Raw genomic sequence first — 14,501 nt, forward strand, 5'->3', positions numbered from 1 at the left:
ACTGGCCTTACTGTCCCGTCCTTTTTGGGGACCGAAAACAGGTTGGAGTAAAAACCTTGTGTCTCTTCGCTTTTCGGTACTGGGACAATGACCCCGTTGCGCTGTAGCGTCATTATGGCCTGTAACAAACTCTCCGCCTGCGACTCTGTTCCGGAAAGTCGGGAACGGAAGAATCGCCGTGGCGGGAGTCCGAGAAACTCTATCTTGTACCCGGACGATATCAATTCTGCCACCCAAGCGTCGCGTGCCACTGCGACCCAAACGTGGCTGAACCTTAGTAGGCGTCCGCCCACTCTGTCGTCCGAAGGTACGAAGCGCCTCGAGTCATTTTGCTGGAGGCTTTTGGGATCTGGCTCCCCTTGTTCTGGGCAAACGGCCTCGGCCTCTACCCAGCGGATTGGCTCTGTAAGAGATTTGCCTTTCCCTAATCTGACCATCATTTGCGGAGGTGGATGCTCTGGCCGAAGTCCCCCTCCAGGGGTTACGAAAAGGCCGAAAACGCCTCTGTGTCTGCCTGAATGCTGGCCAAGTCCTCTGCTGCGGGAGGAAACTACTCCTCCCCCCTGTGGCTTCTGAGATAAGCTTATCAAGCTTCTCACCGAACAACCGATTGCCCTGAAAAGGCAATGAGGTCAAGGACTTTTTGGAGATAGAATCCGCTTTCCACAATCTCAGCCATAATGCTCGCCTAATGGCGATCGCATTTGCTGCTGCCACCGCAGAACACTCGGCCGCGTCCAGAGAGGCGCTGACGAGAAAATCACTTGCCCCTAAGATCTGATTTGTCACCTCCAAGACCTCCGCAGGCAGGTCTCTGTTTTGGAGGGCATTCTGCAGAGCGTCCGCCCACGAAACCATGGCCTTAGCCACCCAAGTAGCCGCAAAGGAGGGGGCAAGGGCCGACCCCGCTGCCTCATACACCGAGCGGGCAAGCCCCTCTATAAGGCGATCAGTTGGGTCCTTGATAGAAGAACCGCTGGGTATCGACAATAGCGATCTTGACGCTAAACGTGATACCGGTGGGTCCACTACTGGCGACTCCACCCATCCCTTATGGAGTTCAGGAGGAAACGGATACTTAGCTTGCAGCGCTTTTTGCATTGCAAAACGCTTATCCGGGTGTTCCCTATGTTTCTGAACTAGCTCCTCGAACTCCGGATGCGTGGCAAACCTTCTATGCGGTCGCCTGGTCTTTTTGAAGGAGACCTTGTGACCTGAGGCCGTGGACACATCGTCCTCGATCTCTAAAGTCTGGTTGACTGCCTCAATGAGGCTGTCCACCGAGTCTTGGTATCCCAGGCTCTCTGGATTCCAGGCCTCCTCCTCGCCCTCATCCTGCTCGCTTCCTGAGCTCGGCGACGGGGAACGAGATACCCTAATACCCGCCACCGAAGCCCCAGAGGGTCCGGCCGACGGGGAACGAGCTCTTTTGCTATGAGCTTGTCTGGTGCTGGAGCGGCCTCTAACGGTCGGAGGGTCCTGAGACGTGGACGAGCTGTCTTCCGCTGGCAGACCACCATCCTTGTCCCTACCTGGGCCTTGGAGAGACTCAATTGCCTTTGTAAGGGATATCATAGAGTTTGATAAAGACACCGCCCATTCTGGAGGGTCCTGACCTCTGGGCTCTGCAACAATGGGGGGCTCCTGGGCTCGCTCCGACTCGCAGGCTTCACAAAATTTACCCGGCTGTGCTTTAGGCAGCCTGACCCCACAGGAAACGCAAACAGCGTATAGGAAAGAGTGAGCTTTCCCTTTGCCAGACATATTGCAAGGTAGGGTAGGAGGAGGAGGATAACCCCTTCCTTGACTACTAGTGCGGCACTCGCAACGGGGATGCACTTACCCACCGGTAATGGCCCAACTTTGCGTCTCTTCCGTGCGGCGTTACCCGCCGGGGCACTCGCACTCCGGGAGATAGGGGGCGGCTTCCGGCCCCACTTCGGCGAGGAAATGCAAGGAGGGGGGCGGGAGGTCCCCGGTTACTGTGCGCGCCCGCCGCTCTCCGCCCCCGGAAGTTAGTGGGCGGGGCTTCCGGCTATCCCCGGAAGTCGGCGGGCGGGCGCACGGACTCCGGACCTCCCCATACAGCGGGGACCGTGGCCGCCCGCGGGGCTCTGGCCGCACTCCACGTGCGGCGTTGGAGGGAGGGGGCGGGAGCTCCCCGGTCACTGTGCGCGCCCGCCGCTCTCCGCCCCCGGAAGTTAGTGGGCGGGGCTTCCGGCCATCCCCGGAAGTCGGCGGGCGGGCGCGCGCTCACGGATCTCCCCATACAGCGGGGGCCGCGGCCGCCCGCGGGGCTCCGGCCGCGCTCCGCGTGCGGCGTTACCCGCCGGGGGCAGCGCCGGGTGAGAGACGGACTACCTGGTCCCGGCCTATCAACCAAAGGTGAGCCGGGCCGCCGAGGGGGCTCTACGGAGGTGCTTCTCAACCCCATCCCTGGGCAGGGAGGGGGAGGCTACTGTACCGCTCTCCGCTCTCCGCTTCAATCCCTGGCTTACCTGCGCCCCAACTCCACCCCTGGACTCACTACCTAGGGGTGGTAGGGGCATTTCCACGTTGCAGGAGAGAACAACGTGGAGGATCGCTCACACGTGCTCGCCCGTTGGGGACGATGGGGAAACCGCAATCCTCTTATCAGGATGCGTTGCCGCCTCTTTCAAAATAAAAAAGAAAAATAGTTGTCTGGGGAAAAGTCCCAGATGTGTCCCTCGGTGCGGGAGAGAAACACGTGGAGGGTTACTCACACGTGGTCGCCCGTTGATGATTTGGGGAGATCGGACCCTCTCTATAGGATCCGTCGCCCCTGTCTTATCTTCATAGAGGAAAAAAAAAAAAACAAAAAAAAAAAACCTAGTCTGGAGCTCCAGACTGCGTGTGCCTCCATCAGACACTAAGCAAAAAACTGAGTTACGCCCGGTCTGGGGGCGAGGGTGTATGCGGCGGAGGAGGAGCTAACTCTTTTTTTGTATACTTAGTGTCAGCCTCCAGACGGCAGAAGCACACACCCACAGTCTCTGTGTCCCCCAATGAGACGAAGGAGAAACATATGTAACTGTAAGTAGCAAGTGCTAGTAAAAGATGTTAACAAAACCAGGGTATTTTGTTGATACTTTTTTTGCAAAAAAATGTACGCTAAGCCACTCCGCCGCGTCAAGGCATACCCTTCTCGGAGCAGTCCTATCTAATATATTTAAAAACCTGAACATGTGAATAATACCTTCATGAGCAGGGTTCAGAAAGGTTTTTAAATATATTAGATAGGACTGCTCCGAGAAGGGTATGCCTTGACGCGGCGGAGTGGCTTAGCGTACATTTTTTTGCAAAAAAACGTATCAACAAAATACCCTGGTTTTGTTAACATCTTTTACTAGCACTTGCTACTTACAGTTACATATGTTTTACAGCAGAGTATTTATGCACGTTTGTCATACTGTGTTCTGTTTTTGTGTCTTAGTTCTTGGGTGGTGTGAACAGGGTCTTATGACCCGTTCAGTTTTTGTGCATGTGTCATGTGTTCTGAATCCATTGATTTCTTGCTTATGCAAGCTTTGGGAGATCCCCGCCTCTCTCCTTTGGGACATGCATAAAAAGCCATTTTGCCCAGCGAGCCCATACCGGGCAGCACCTTTCTGAACCCTGCTCATGAAGGTATTATTCACATGTTCAGGTTTTTAAATATATTAGATAGGACTGCTCCGAGAAGGGTATGCCTTGACGCGGCGGAGTGGCTTAGCGTACATTTTTTTGCACAAAAACGTATCAACAAAATACCCTGGTTTTGTTAACATCTTTTACTAGCACTTGCTACTTACTTGCTAAAATTGTAGCAATGCTGAGCATGCTTGTCAACACTTAAATTGGTGGACAGGTACAGCCAGAATGTATTCTAAGCCACACAGAACATGAGAAATACACCACAAATATCAGTCTCACAGACCCCTGGAGCTAGATCTAGATTTTGTAGAATTTCAGGTCTAGCTAGAAGTGCCCTATATCTAGTAGACTTCAAGGCTGGCAGCTCCTGGAATGTGTTACATGATAATGTTGAATGTTATCAAATTAAGAAGTCTAAAGGAGATGTCAACTTTTGTCACTAAGTGCACTATGGAAACAGAAAGTACTCATTTAGATTAATAGGAACATGAGACTAAAGTGGTTTTGAACATGGTACCTTCATCTTCATTTGAAAACAAAAAAAAAAAAAAAAAAAAAAAAGAGATTCCTATACAATGACAAATGTTTTCTTCATAAGCAAGTATAGCCATTGAAGAAAACCAATGAGGAAAAAAGCATGGCTGTAGAGGAAAGGGGGTCCAGGTAAAAGAAAATTAAGCTCCCTTATGGTGTTTTATAGTAAGCTGTCATTATCTTTTACTTATGTCATCATCTTTTACTTTGTTAGCTAAACAAGATATTCTGCCTTGCACTGATGAGGGGCAAACACTCCGAAACAAGTTTGGTATCTGCAAACTTGTACTGACCTGGAGAATCATATTGCCAGGTCAAATTTAGCATTTATTGAACATGGTAAATAAAAAACCCAAAAAACAATTGTGGAATTGCACTTTTTTTTGCAATTTCAATGCACTTTGAATTTATTTCCAGCATGCTATATGGTAAAATCAATGGTGTCCTTCAAAAGTACAACTCCTCCTTAAAATAAAGAAGCCCTCATAGAGCTATAGTGACAGAAATTTTTTAAAAAAAGTTATAACTTTTGGAAAAAAAGGGAGTAAAACATGAAAGCGCAATGACGGACAATCGCAAGGTTGTGGTGGGGTCAAGGAAGGATCTGATGACCGGATGCGTGCTTAAGAAAGGGGAAGGACCACTGAAATGTCACCCAGGTGTGGAGCTTCAGTTTCTGATATGGTGTCTCTACCCGACCTACATTGGAATAAAATTTCTGCCTCACACCTTCACAATCCTAAACATCTGAAACGGCAGAAATTTGTTTGTGTAAGGCTAGTTTCACACTAGCGTATGGCCGAGGTGCGGAGGGCTGCGGTCTTCCTCCGTGACGCTCCGCCCCCCCCGGCCGCACCTCCTCCGGTCAGCTCCGCCTCTGTCGGCATGCAGCCTGCGCACCCTATATTTAGCATTAGGTATGCAGGCCGTGCCGATGAATGCAAATGCCTCCGCATGCGTCTTAATGCAACATGCTGCGTTTGGTGCAGGTCGCCGCACTGTCAAAAAGACGCATGCGGAGGCATCTGCATTCTTCGGCATGGCCTGCGTACCTAATGCTAAATATAGGGTACGCAGGCCACATGCTGACAGAGGCGGAGCTGACCAGAGGAGGTACGTCCGGGTGCGGAGATTCACGGAGGAAGCTCGCAGTCCTCCGTACCTCGGCCATACGCTATTGTCAAACTAGCCTTAAGACGTGTGTACTAGACTGCTGTGCTCCACCCCGAAAGTCACCAATCGTGTAATGTATAAATTGTACTGCGTCTTTTGTATATATTGCGTCATGTGATGTTTGTCAATGTAATATGTAGTAATGTATAATGTAGGATGTGATAACGTAAAATAGCATAGAGCGAGACATAGCTTGAAACTTAGGACATGAGCTAGGTAGGATAAGATAGTGACTGTAGTTAGAATACATTAAAGTAAGGATAGAGTTAATGTCGTGACTAGCCCATAGTGTAAGGGGCTTAGTGATAGGGCTCATAGTCACATGCGAGAAACTTGGATGAGTCTCACACGTCAATGCTGCCGGCATTCGGATCGGAGCGTTCAGCTGCATGTATTTCTATGCAGCTGAACACTCCGCTCCCGAGTGCTGGCAGCAATGCCGTGTATTGACATGCGGGACACGTCCGAGTTTCTCGCATGTGAGTATGAACCCTTAAGGAAAGAAACGACTTCCTGTAGATAGTGAAATAGGGACAGGTTCAAGTTGAATTGTCTGTAAGCAGTGCTGTCATTTGGGTGAACTACTAAGAAAAGGAGACTAAGGGAAAAGCGCGACCTGGAAATGGCCAAAGATGAGACAGAGAACTTACACCTTGGTCTAGGCTTCCGTTCTTTTGGTACATACAAAAATAAATTTCAGACATTCATTCAAAATTGCAAATAAAATGGTATTTTAGAGGGTGTTGTCCTCTTAATGAAAGCCACTGTACACATAATAGGGGGATTAAAAACCCAGCAAAGAAAAATCAGATTTACAGGTAAGGTTTGAGCCTTGATCTTGAAGATCAATTCTAAATCTTTATTTCTATTATCTCTTATACATTAATTAGCTAATAAACAATTAAAATACAAAGAGTAGCCTACAAGTAAAATTGACTTTTCAAGTTTTATACTGAGTTCTTAACATGAAGCTAAAATTGTCCAATCTCACAAAAGGAAAAAACCACAACAATCATTCTCGGTGGAGAGTACCATTATTGTATGACTAGTAGCAGTTGATAGGGAGTCAGTCTAGAAATCCAACTACACTTACCCATACAAGAAGTATAAGATTGCTCTTCACTGCTCCACAATAACCCAGCATGCCCACTATGATAAGGAAACAACAGACAGCGACCATCACCGGGTGGAACACCGGGAAGTAGATGAGAAGAACCGCATCCTCCACTCTAGAATGATAAGCCAGGCACAACTTGGTATTACAACGGTATAGTAGCAGAAGTAATAGCCAAAGGAAAGGAAAAATATTCATAAAGAAAACAGAAATGGAAATTCTAATTATTCTAAAACTGGCTTTGCTTCCTGTTTTTGGCAAAGAGTGTCTTTCATGTCAGCCCTAAATAGCATCAATGTTAAAGGTGTAACTTTTAATAATTCTTTTCTTTTTCTTCATCATCTAAAAGCTGCTTACACATTTACAGACCATTTTTAGTTTTTCACAGCAGCCAAAATAAATAAGCAGCAACTTTGCAGCTTGTATATTGAAAAAAAAAAATCTTACAATTTTTAATCTACAGCTCCTACACATATCTATGCAATATGAAAATGTAGTTCAGAGCACAACAATGTATCATAAATTGCTAACAGCAACAAAAAGATTCAAAGTGTCAATATGATCCTGAAGAAGTCTAGGCGAAACGCGCGTAAGGGCTGGCAGTCCTTTGACACACTGTGACCATGACGGGTGAGGATCTCTCTTTGATTAGCTAATTTACTAGGTGCCCTTAAAGGTGTATACACATGTTACTTAATGGTCGATATTTTCAAAGAACTTGATCTTTATATTTATTTATCATTATTCAGATACTCATTTGAAACTCATGTATCTATACACAGTGGTATTTATACATACTTCTTACTGTTTATTTGTATTGAATAAATGATTTTCTTTTTCATTTGACATTTATCTTGACTCCATTTTTTGTTTTAATTTTTTATATATCTATACAAGGTTATGTTCACATGTGGCGTTTTTGCAGTGGTTTTTTTTTCTGCAGCCAAAACTTCCACTCTCGGCAGTAAAAACGCTGGTTATTAAAGTAAAAAAAGCCACATTTTTTACTGCGTTTTTTTTCCTGCATTTTTCAGATGGATTACGAGTGATTAGCCTACAGTACATGTTAATAAAAGATAGTTTTATTTACCAAAAATGGAGCAAATATTATGCTGCCTTGTTTCCAGCATTTTTACACTCTCTCATTGTTTTCTCTGGGTAAAAAAGCACTACAAATACCAAGAAAGAAATGACATGATGCAGATTTTCAAAAACACTGCAATGCTCAAATTCAGTCAGGGAAAAAAAATTAAAAAAAAGATGTGGGATTTATGAGATCTCAGAGCTTTGGCTGGTAAAGTAAAATACAGCAGCTTTCCAGCAGAAAAAAAAACGGTGGGGACAGCAAAAATGTAAGGTTTCTGAACAGTGTAAACAGCAGTAAGGTCAAAAACTTCACTTATATTTAACAAGGACCCTTACAGCAAATATAGATGTAGATTAAAAACTAAACCTTTAATAGAGACTAAATTGAAGACAAAACATCCACACAGTAATACAAACCGTGTCACCTACTGCACCCTACAATGGGGTCCTGATGTCAAACTGTCTAACAACGGATGTTGACACCCTAAACATGATCGAGATTGGCGCCCCCGTTCCACGGCGGCTGTACCCTATGGCTCCTAGATAACCCTGAATAGGTGCCACATGCAATCACTCAATTAATCAGGAAAGGAGTGTATAGGGGTTGCCAAGTAGGTAGTTGGGTAGGCAACAATAGAAAAAGTGCAAAAATAGTGCAAAAAGACAAGACAATAAAGTGACATGTGCAAAACAGATGAGTACTTAACTATCTGTTCCCTGTAAACTGTATACCTTCCTACCAGCGGAGGTTGGCACCCTACTGGTCAGTGGAACGGCGCCCCCGCTCCACGACAGCTTACCCTCAAAAAGCCCTGATATGACTATTGATTAAACACCAGGGTAATATAACAATATTTTTGGAAGGCATAATGCATAACATAATCCACAATACGGAGATATTAAAAATTATTGATAACAAATAGAAAAGGGCACTCATTTTGAGGATGGATAGGCAAAACCTCAGCGCGTTTCTCCTAACAGGATCATCAGGAGGTAGGTAGTTATCTACCTCCTGATGATCCTGTTAGGAGAAACGCGTTGAGATTTTGCCTATCCATGCATTATGCCTTCCAAAAATATTGTTATATTACCCTGGTGTTTAATCAATAGTCATATCAGGGCTTTTTGACGGTAAGCCGTCGTAGAGTGGGGGCGCCATTCCACTGACCAGTAGGGTGCCTGGTAGGAAGGTATACAGTTTACAGGATTGTTTTGTCTTCAATTTAGGCTCTATTTAAGGTTTAGTTTTTAATCTATATCTATATTTGCAGTAAGGGTCCTTGTTAAATATAAGGACAACAAAAATGTCAAATGTGAACATTGCCCAAGTCAACTTGCATACAGGCAGTTCATAGTACAATCTTGTAGTCATACGGTCTTCCATCTGTGCCTTCATGCTACTCAATGTATGTTTGTAATTAGCAGGGGAGAGACAAAAAGGACAATTTAGACCGCTTCAAATATTGGGCAGGCAGGTTAAAGGTGCTGTTGACTGTCTAGATACTGATGGCCTGTCCTTAGTACAGCTCATCTTTATCAGACTGGCTTAGCACCTCATTCATAATAGGAGCCATAATGCTACTCAATGGATCCTCATGGTGTCCTTTGGCTTTCATTGGTTTATGGCAAGAACATTGCTGAATTCAGGTTTGCATAGTGAGAAATTCCCATATTTTTCTTCTATTAGCATTTATTAACCATCACCAGCACACAGGCTGTACACACAATATTGATTGGGATATTATTTAAAGGGTAGCAGAAACCTATTTTGTGTGTGCAGTATTCTATTAACCTACTGACCGCATACAAATCCGATATTGCGATGTGCACTTGTTATTTCCCTACTGCAGTACATAATATAACTTGAAGCTAAAAGTACATTATAGAAACTACAATTAGATACAGTCAATTAGTCTGCACGTTACACCGCGAAAATAAACAGAAAACAATTTCCAACTGCACGGATGAAGGGAGACGATCAAAAGAAGCCAACCATCACAGCACATTTCCTAACTACAGCGCAAAAGCCAGTTTATACCAAGCCGAATATATTTCATGCGGAAATAGCCTCAACTGTACTACTGGCCATGCTTAAAGAAAATACAGAAGTGCCAAAAAGCAGAGACATCTCCAGGGGAATCTGAATTTCCATGGCGTTATCAGCCCTTTCTCCTTTGAAGTTACTTGGAAGGATGATTAGGAAGTGCTTACCTGGTTTCAGCAGTCAGCGTAAGTACATTATTTATGTAGTCTCTCATCCAAGCGGAAACTCCCAAAACACATATCGACATCAGCTAAAGCAAACAGAGAAGAGGTTATTAGCATGTATAGTGGCGCACAAAGACAATCTGCTGCGTGCAGCCATGCTTTATCCTCATTGGTACATCTCTATGGTGGAAGCCAACACTTGTCAATTCCGACACCTATTTTAGGTGTCATTGTAAATTCAATCACTAATAAGAGAAAAAAAAAATAAATATGCCAGTGGAGAAAAGAGCAGGCCCTAAACGCAATAAAATTAGCATAATCGATAATAACTAGAATATAACTTACAGCACCTTTGCATCTAAAATAAAGTCAAGTTACAAAGATTTCTTGATTCATCTGGTCACACCATTTTCTAATTGCGTATTAGGTAATGAACAGGTAATGTTCACACAAGTTGAACAGATGTGCTGTGAATGTACGCAGCTTCATAGATCTGGGAGATGTGTGCTCATCAGGTACGGAACTTGAGATCAGATTAGGGGAAGGGTTAGTCTTCCCGTGAATTCTTATTTTCTTCAAAAATAATACATTATTAATCGTTACATAATTTGTGTATGTAACTGAGAACGGAACAGACAAGAATGCACATGGATGCCATTCCGTGTACAGTCTATTACAAACAGGGAGAAATTAGTTTTTTTTATCTATATATAGGAACATACGAATACACAGGAAGCCTTCTAATTTCAGAGAGTTGTCACTTAAACCATTACCGGAATAAGAACCGCATGGTTGTGGACACAGATACTAAAGAATGATTAACGCAAATTTCCAGTTAGGTGCTTGAAAATTATATGTAAGCCAGTATCTATAGGTAATGCTCACCAAAGGTTTGGTTTTATCAGACCTTGCTTCTTAAAGGTGTTATTCCCTTTTAATTAAAGTTTCGACCCCGACTGCAGTTTGTTTAAAAAAAAAAAAAAACCATGATGCACTCACCTTTCCCACCGAGGTGACTGTGTGTCTCTGCTGCTGCTTACAGTGTCTGTCATTGGCTGATGTCACCTTGACGGTACGTCAGCCAAGCAGTGAGCTCAGTGGCTTTGCCAGTGTAGATGGAACACTTCCGCTCAGAGCCGTTGAACATACTGATTGGCTGCTGACCTGTCTATGAAAAGTCAGTGCCACATTAAATATCACATACCAGGAAAAGCTTGCCGGTGGACATGGGGAAGGCGAGAACCAGGAGGCATGTTTTTTGCTTTTTTTTTTTTTATAACAAACTGCAACAAAGGGTAGAAACATAATTAAATTAGAACAACCCCTTTCAACAGCTTTTTTGCTCAGTTACATTGGGGCAAAGTTGTGATCTATGACTACGGCTTAGTTACAGTGCATAGAAGGAGAGTACGGTAGTCTGTGACACTCCAGGTTTTATCATTGGTTCAGACTCATGTAGTAGTACAAACTACTAGCAACATACACATTAATAATGCCATAGAGGCAATTTAATAAAGAAAATATACTAAAGTTTCCAGGTAGTTGTATAATTGAGTCCAAAAATACATTGGAAGGAAGAAAAAAATAATGCACAGGATGTAACGTCATGATCACATGAAACCTCACCATCTACTGAATATTGTCAACATGAGCTCTAAGCTGCTGTAACAATTGGGCCTCTTTCTTAGGATGGAAACTTTGTGCCTTCCCTTAAGACTATAATGTTAAGTAGAGTCTTTCCATAATTTTTGGGTGATTCATTTTATCATGTATTGACATTATGTGAAAAAGTGAGATTTCAAACTCCTCAGGAGCTTAAAGGAGTTGTCCAGGACTATGATATTGATGACTTGCCCTTTGCAATGGTCTTCAACATCAGTGGGGTCCACATCACACCCATCTCTAACACCAAGTTGCTGTTTTTTCAACCACCGGAAAAACAAAGTATATTGGGCCAGAACACCACAGTTTCCTTATGCTATGTCTAGTGGTCATCTTCAGCTACTGCATTTCAGCTCCTAAAGTGACTGGTAGCCCAAGAATGACAACACTTCTGGCGGCCCTTGGATCCGCTAACAGCTGATTCAGATAACATCTTTATTTTAAGGCTCTGTGAGTGATTTCCTAGTCTTGGACAACCCTTTTTATACACTTATGGCCTTTTCTTAGTCTGGGACAATTGTAATAATACACCACTGTAGGTATATATTAGGCTATCTTCTAGCTATAGTAACCAAAGGTATAAATAACCACAAGTAACCATATATTAAATAAACTTACATTTTAACATTAAAGGTAACTTGTCATTTATTATTTTATGTATTATGCTTTGCTTATACGGCTCTATCATATTCTACAGTGCTTTACATTTTCATCACTGTCACCAATAAGGCTCGCTATCCAAATTCATGGGAGGAAAATGGAGTATCCAAAAGAAACCCATGCAACATGGGGAGAACATATCCTTGCAGATGTTATCATTGGTGAGATGTGAAGCCAGTACCCCATCGCTGCAAGGCTGCAGTGCTAACCACTGAGCCAACATGTCACCAGAACATCTAGACAAATGATAAGCAGGTTTTAGAACAATTAGCTCACAAAAAATTAATACCTTTAAAATATACCTATGCCACCCCTAATCATTTGAGTCATATGATTGATGGTGCCCAAAGCACTAATCAGAGCATGAATTAGACTGGCTCCTGCATTACAAACACATATGTTTTAAGCCCCGGTCACACACAGCGATCTCGCTAGCGAGATCACTGCTGGGTCACAAGTTTTGTCGCTGGTGCTGATCGCTGGTGAAGCTACCTGTTTGGCAGCTCACCAGCGATTATGCAGCGACACACCAGCGATCCTGACAAGGTCATATCGTTGTCGGCATTGCTGGTGCGTCGCTATGTGTGACAGGGCCCTTACTCAAAAAAAATAAATAAATAGCGCATGCAAGAGGAAAACATAATTAAAAGAGTGATCGGGACAAGATTGCTAGTTCAAAAAGTTTTTGCCCGCCGGCTTCTCCCCGACCGCTAAGCTAGACTGACATACCATGCGATAGATTCCTTTTAACAATATCAGAAATGCTCAAAGTTATTTTGCGACTTAAACAAAATAGTTATTTTGTAGAAAGCCTTAGCATTTCTCATGACAGATAGCATAGTCAACAGAATCTTTTCTTTATAGATAACATCAAATACTAATGTCATCCCTCCTGTAAAAAGTGTAAATATTCACAGACTGGTACAAAAACAAGGCAACAGCAATCTGTCTTTGGTTTTACTTTGTTCTTTTCTGAACAAAAGGTAGCTTCTCATTTTTCAGATATAACACTTCCTTCCAGTACATTAAAAAACCTCAGGCACTTTTACCAGAATTTAGACTTAATTTGGGAAATGCGAGGTCCTGTCATCGGATTTCACAATATAAGACATAATGAGGTGTACTCATTTTTAAAATCTATCTTAAAATGACTGAATAATCTTTCTCCACCCCTTTCTGACTTATGACGTACTAGTATGCCACATGTGAGAAACTGAGCTTGCATCATTCACAACAAATGACGGTGTATCACATAGCCATCATCTACAGTACCTTTAATAGCAGCAAGTGGAGCAGAGCTCAGCACGCTGTCGTTAATGATTTAAAGGGATTTTCCAAAATGAATTGTTCATTTTAATCAATAAATCTTGGAATAATAAATTCCACAATCGAATGTGCTGATATAAAATGTTCCTGTGCTGAGAAAATCTTCTACAATGTGCCCTCATAGTGGGGAGGGGAAAGATTAGAGTTTAGCAGGAGCATAGTAAGGTCAGAGACCCGGGCCTCTCTACCTTCAAGGGTACCACCGGGACAGGGATAGTTAGGGTTCAAGTTCCAGGAACAGTTTGATGCCCCTCTTTCTTACCGAACACCATCACTGCAAGGCAAAACCACATTCCTACAAAACACTAACCAAAAATAGGGAATAAGGAAGGGAAAGTGAGGAATAAACAAACCAAACAGGAATAAGGAGGAGAAACAATCGCGAGAATCAGAAAATCCCTATGAAATCCAAAAAATGGTATAATAAACCCTGAGTGACAAGTCATACCATGGAATCACACCCCTGCAGGGGATTTTATAAGGATTTTCTGTGTGTGAAATAAATGACTACAATGTGTCCATACCAATGGGACTTCGTTAATTATTGTATGCCTTATACGATTCACAGATAGCATGACAGCATATATGTGCAATAGGTTACAATTACAGTGCTTCTCCCTTTTTTCATTCTTTCAATGTATGATTTTATCTACATTTGATTATTTCCATTACACTGAAATGGCTATACACATTGAGTTTTGTATTTAATTTGATGTACTTTATTGTTCAACAGTGTTTAACCTGCACTATATACTGTAGATTGCTGCTGTTCAGCTGTCATCAGCAATCATCTATTCCTCTCATCAAATTCACGTTCTCATATCTAGCACACATGTGATTACCATATTCATGTGTATTTCTTCACAACTAAATTATGATGAATAGATCTCTTGAACAATAATACCCTCAGTGAGGTCTACCTTCTGCTTTAACATTTCCTTTTTAATATGCTTGTCATCATTTGTTATACATGTGCTTAATAAAATTCATTGGATTTTTATGTATGGCTATTCTACTCTAGTTCTTTATATTGGTCTTATTTAAGCTTCATTAGGAGAGCCGTTTATCTCTTTGGTCTATTGAT

General features: G+C 43.1%; 1 protein-coding gene across 1 annotated transcript in view; it reads right to left on the reverse strand.

The window, feature by feature from the left end:
• The window catches only part of TSPAN12 (tetraspanin 12), a 344,082-nt gene that overhangs the window by 225,013 nt on the left and 104,568 nt on the right, over positions 1-14,501 (reverse strand). The window contains exons 3-4 of the mRNA XM_073573369.1: positions 9,773-9,855; positions 6,455-6,590 (exon numbers count right to left, since the gene is read on the reverse strand). Of these exons, the coding sequence (XP_073429470.1) occupies positions 6,455-6,590; positions 9,773-9,855 (219 nt within the window). The remainder of the gene's footprint in view (positions 1-6,454; positions 6,591-9,772; positions 9,856-14,501) is intronic.

The sequence above is a fragment of the Dendrobates tinctorius genome, unplaced genomic scaffold (genome assembly GCF_039654945.1).
Source record: "Dendrobates tinctorius isolate UK_male_01 unplaced genomic scaffold, ASM3965494v1 ptg000035l, whole genome shotgun sequence".
Lineage (NCBI taxonomy): Eukaryota > Metazoa > Chordata > Amphibia > Anura > Dendrobatidae > Dendrobates > Dendrobates tinctorius.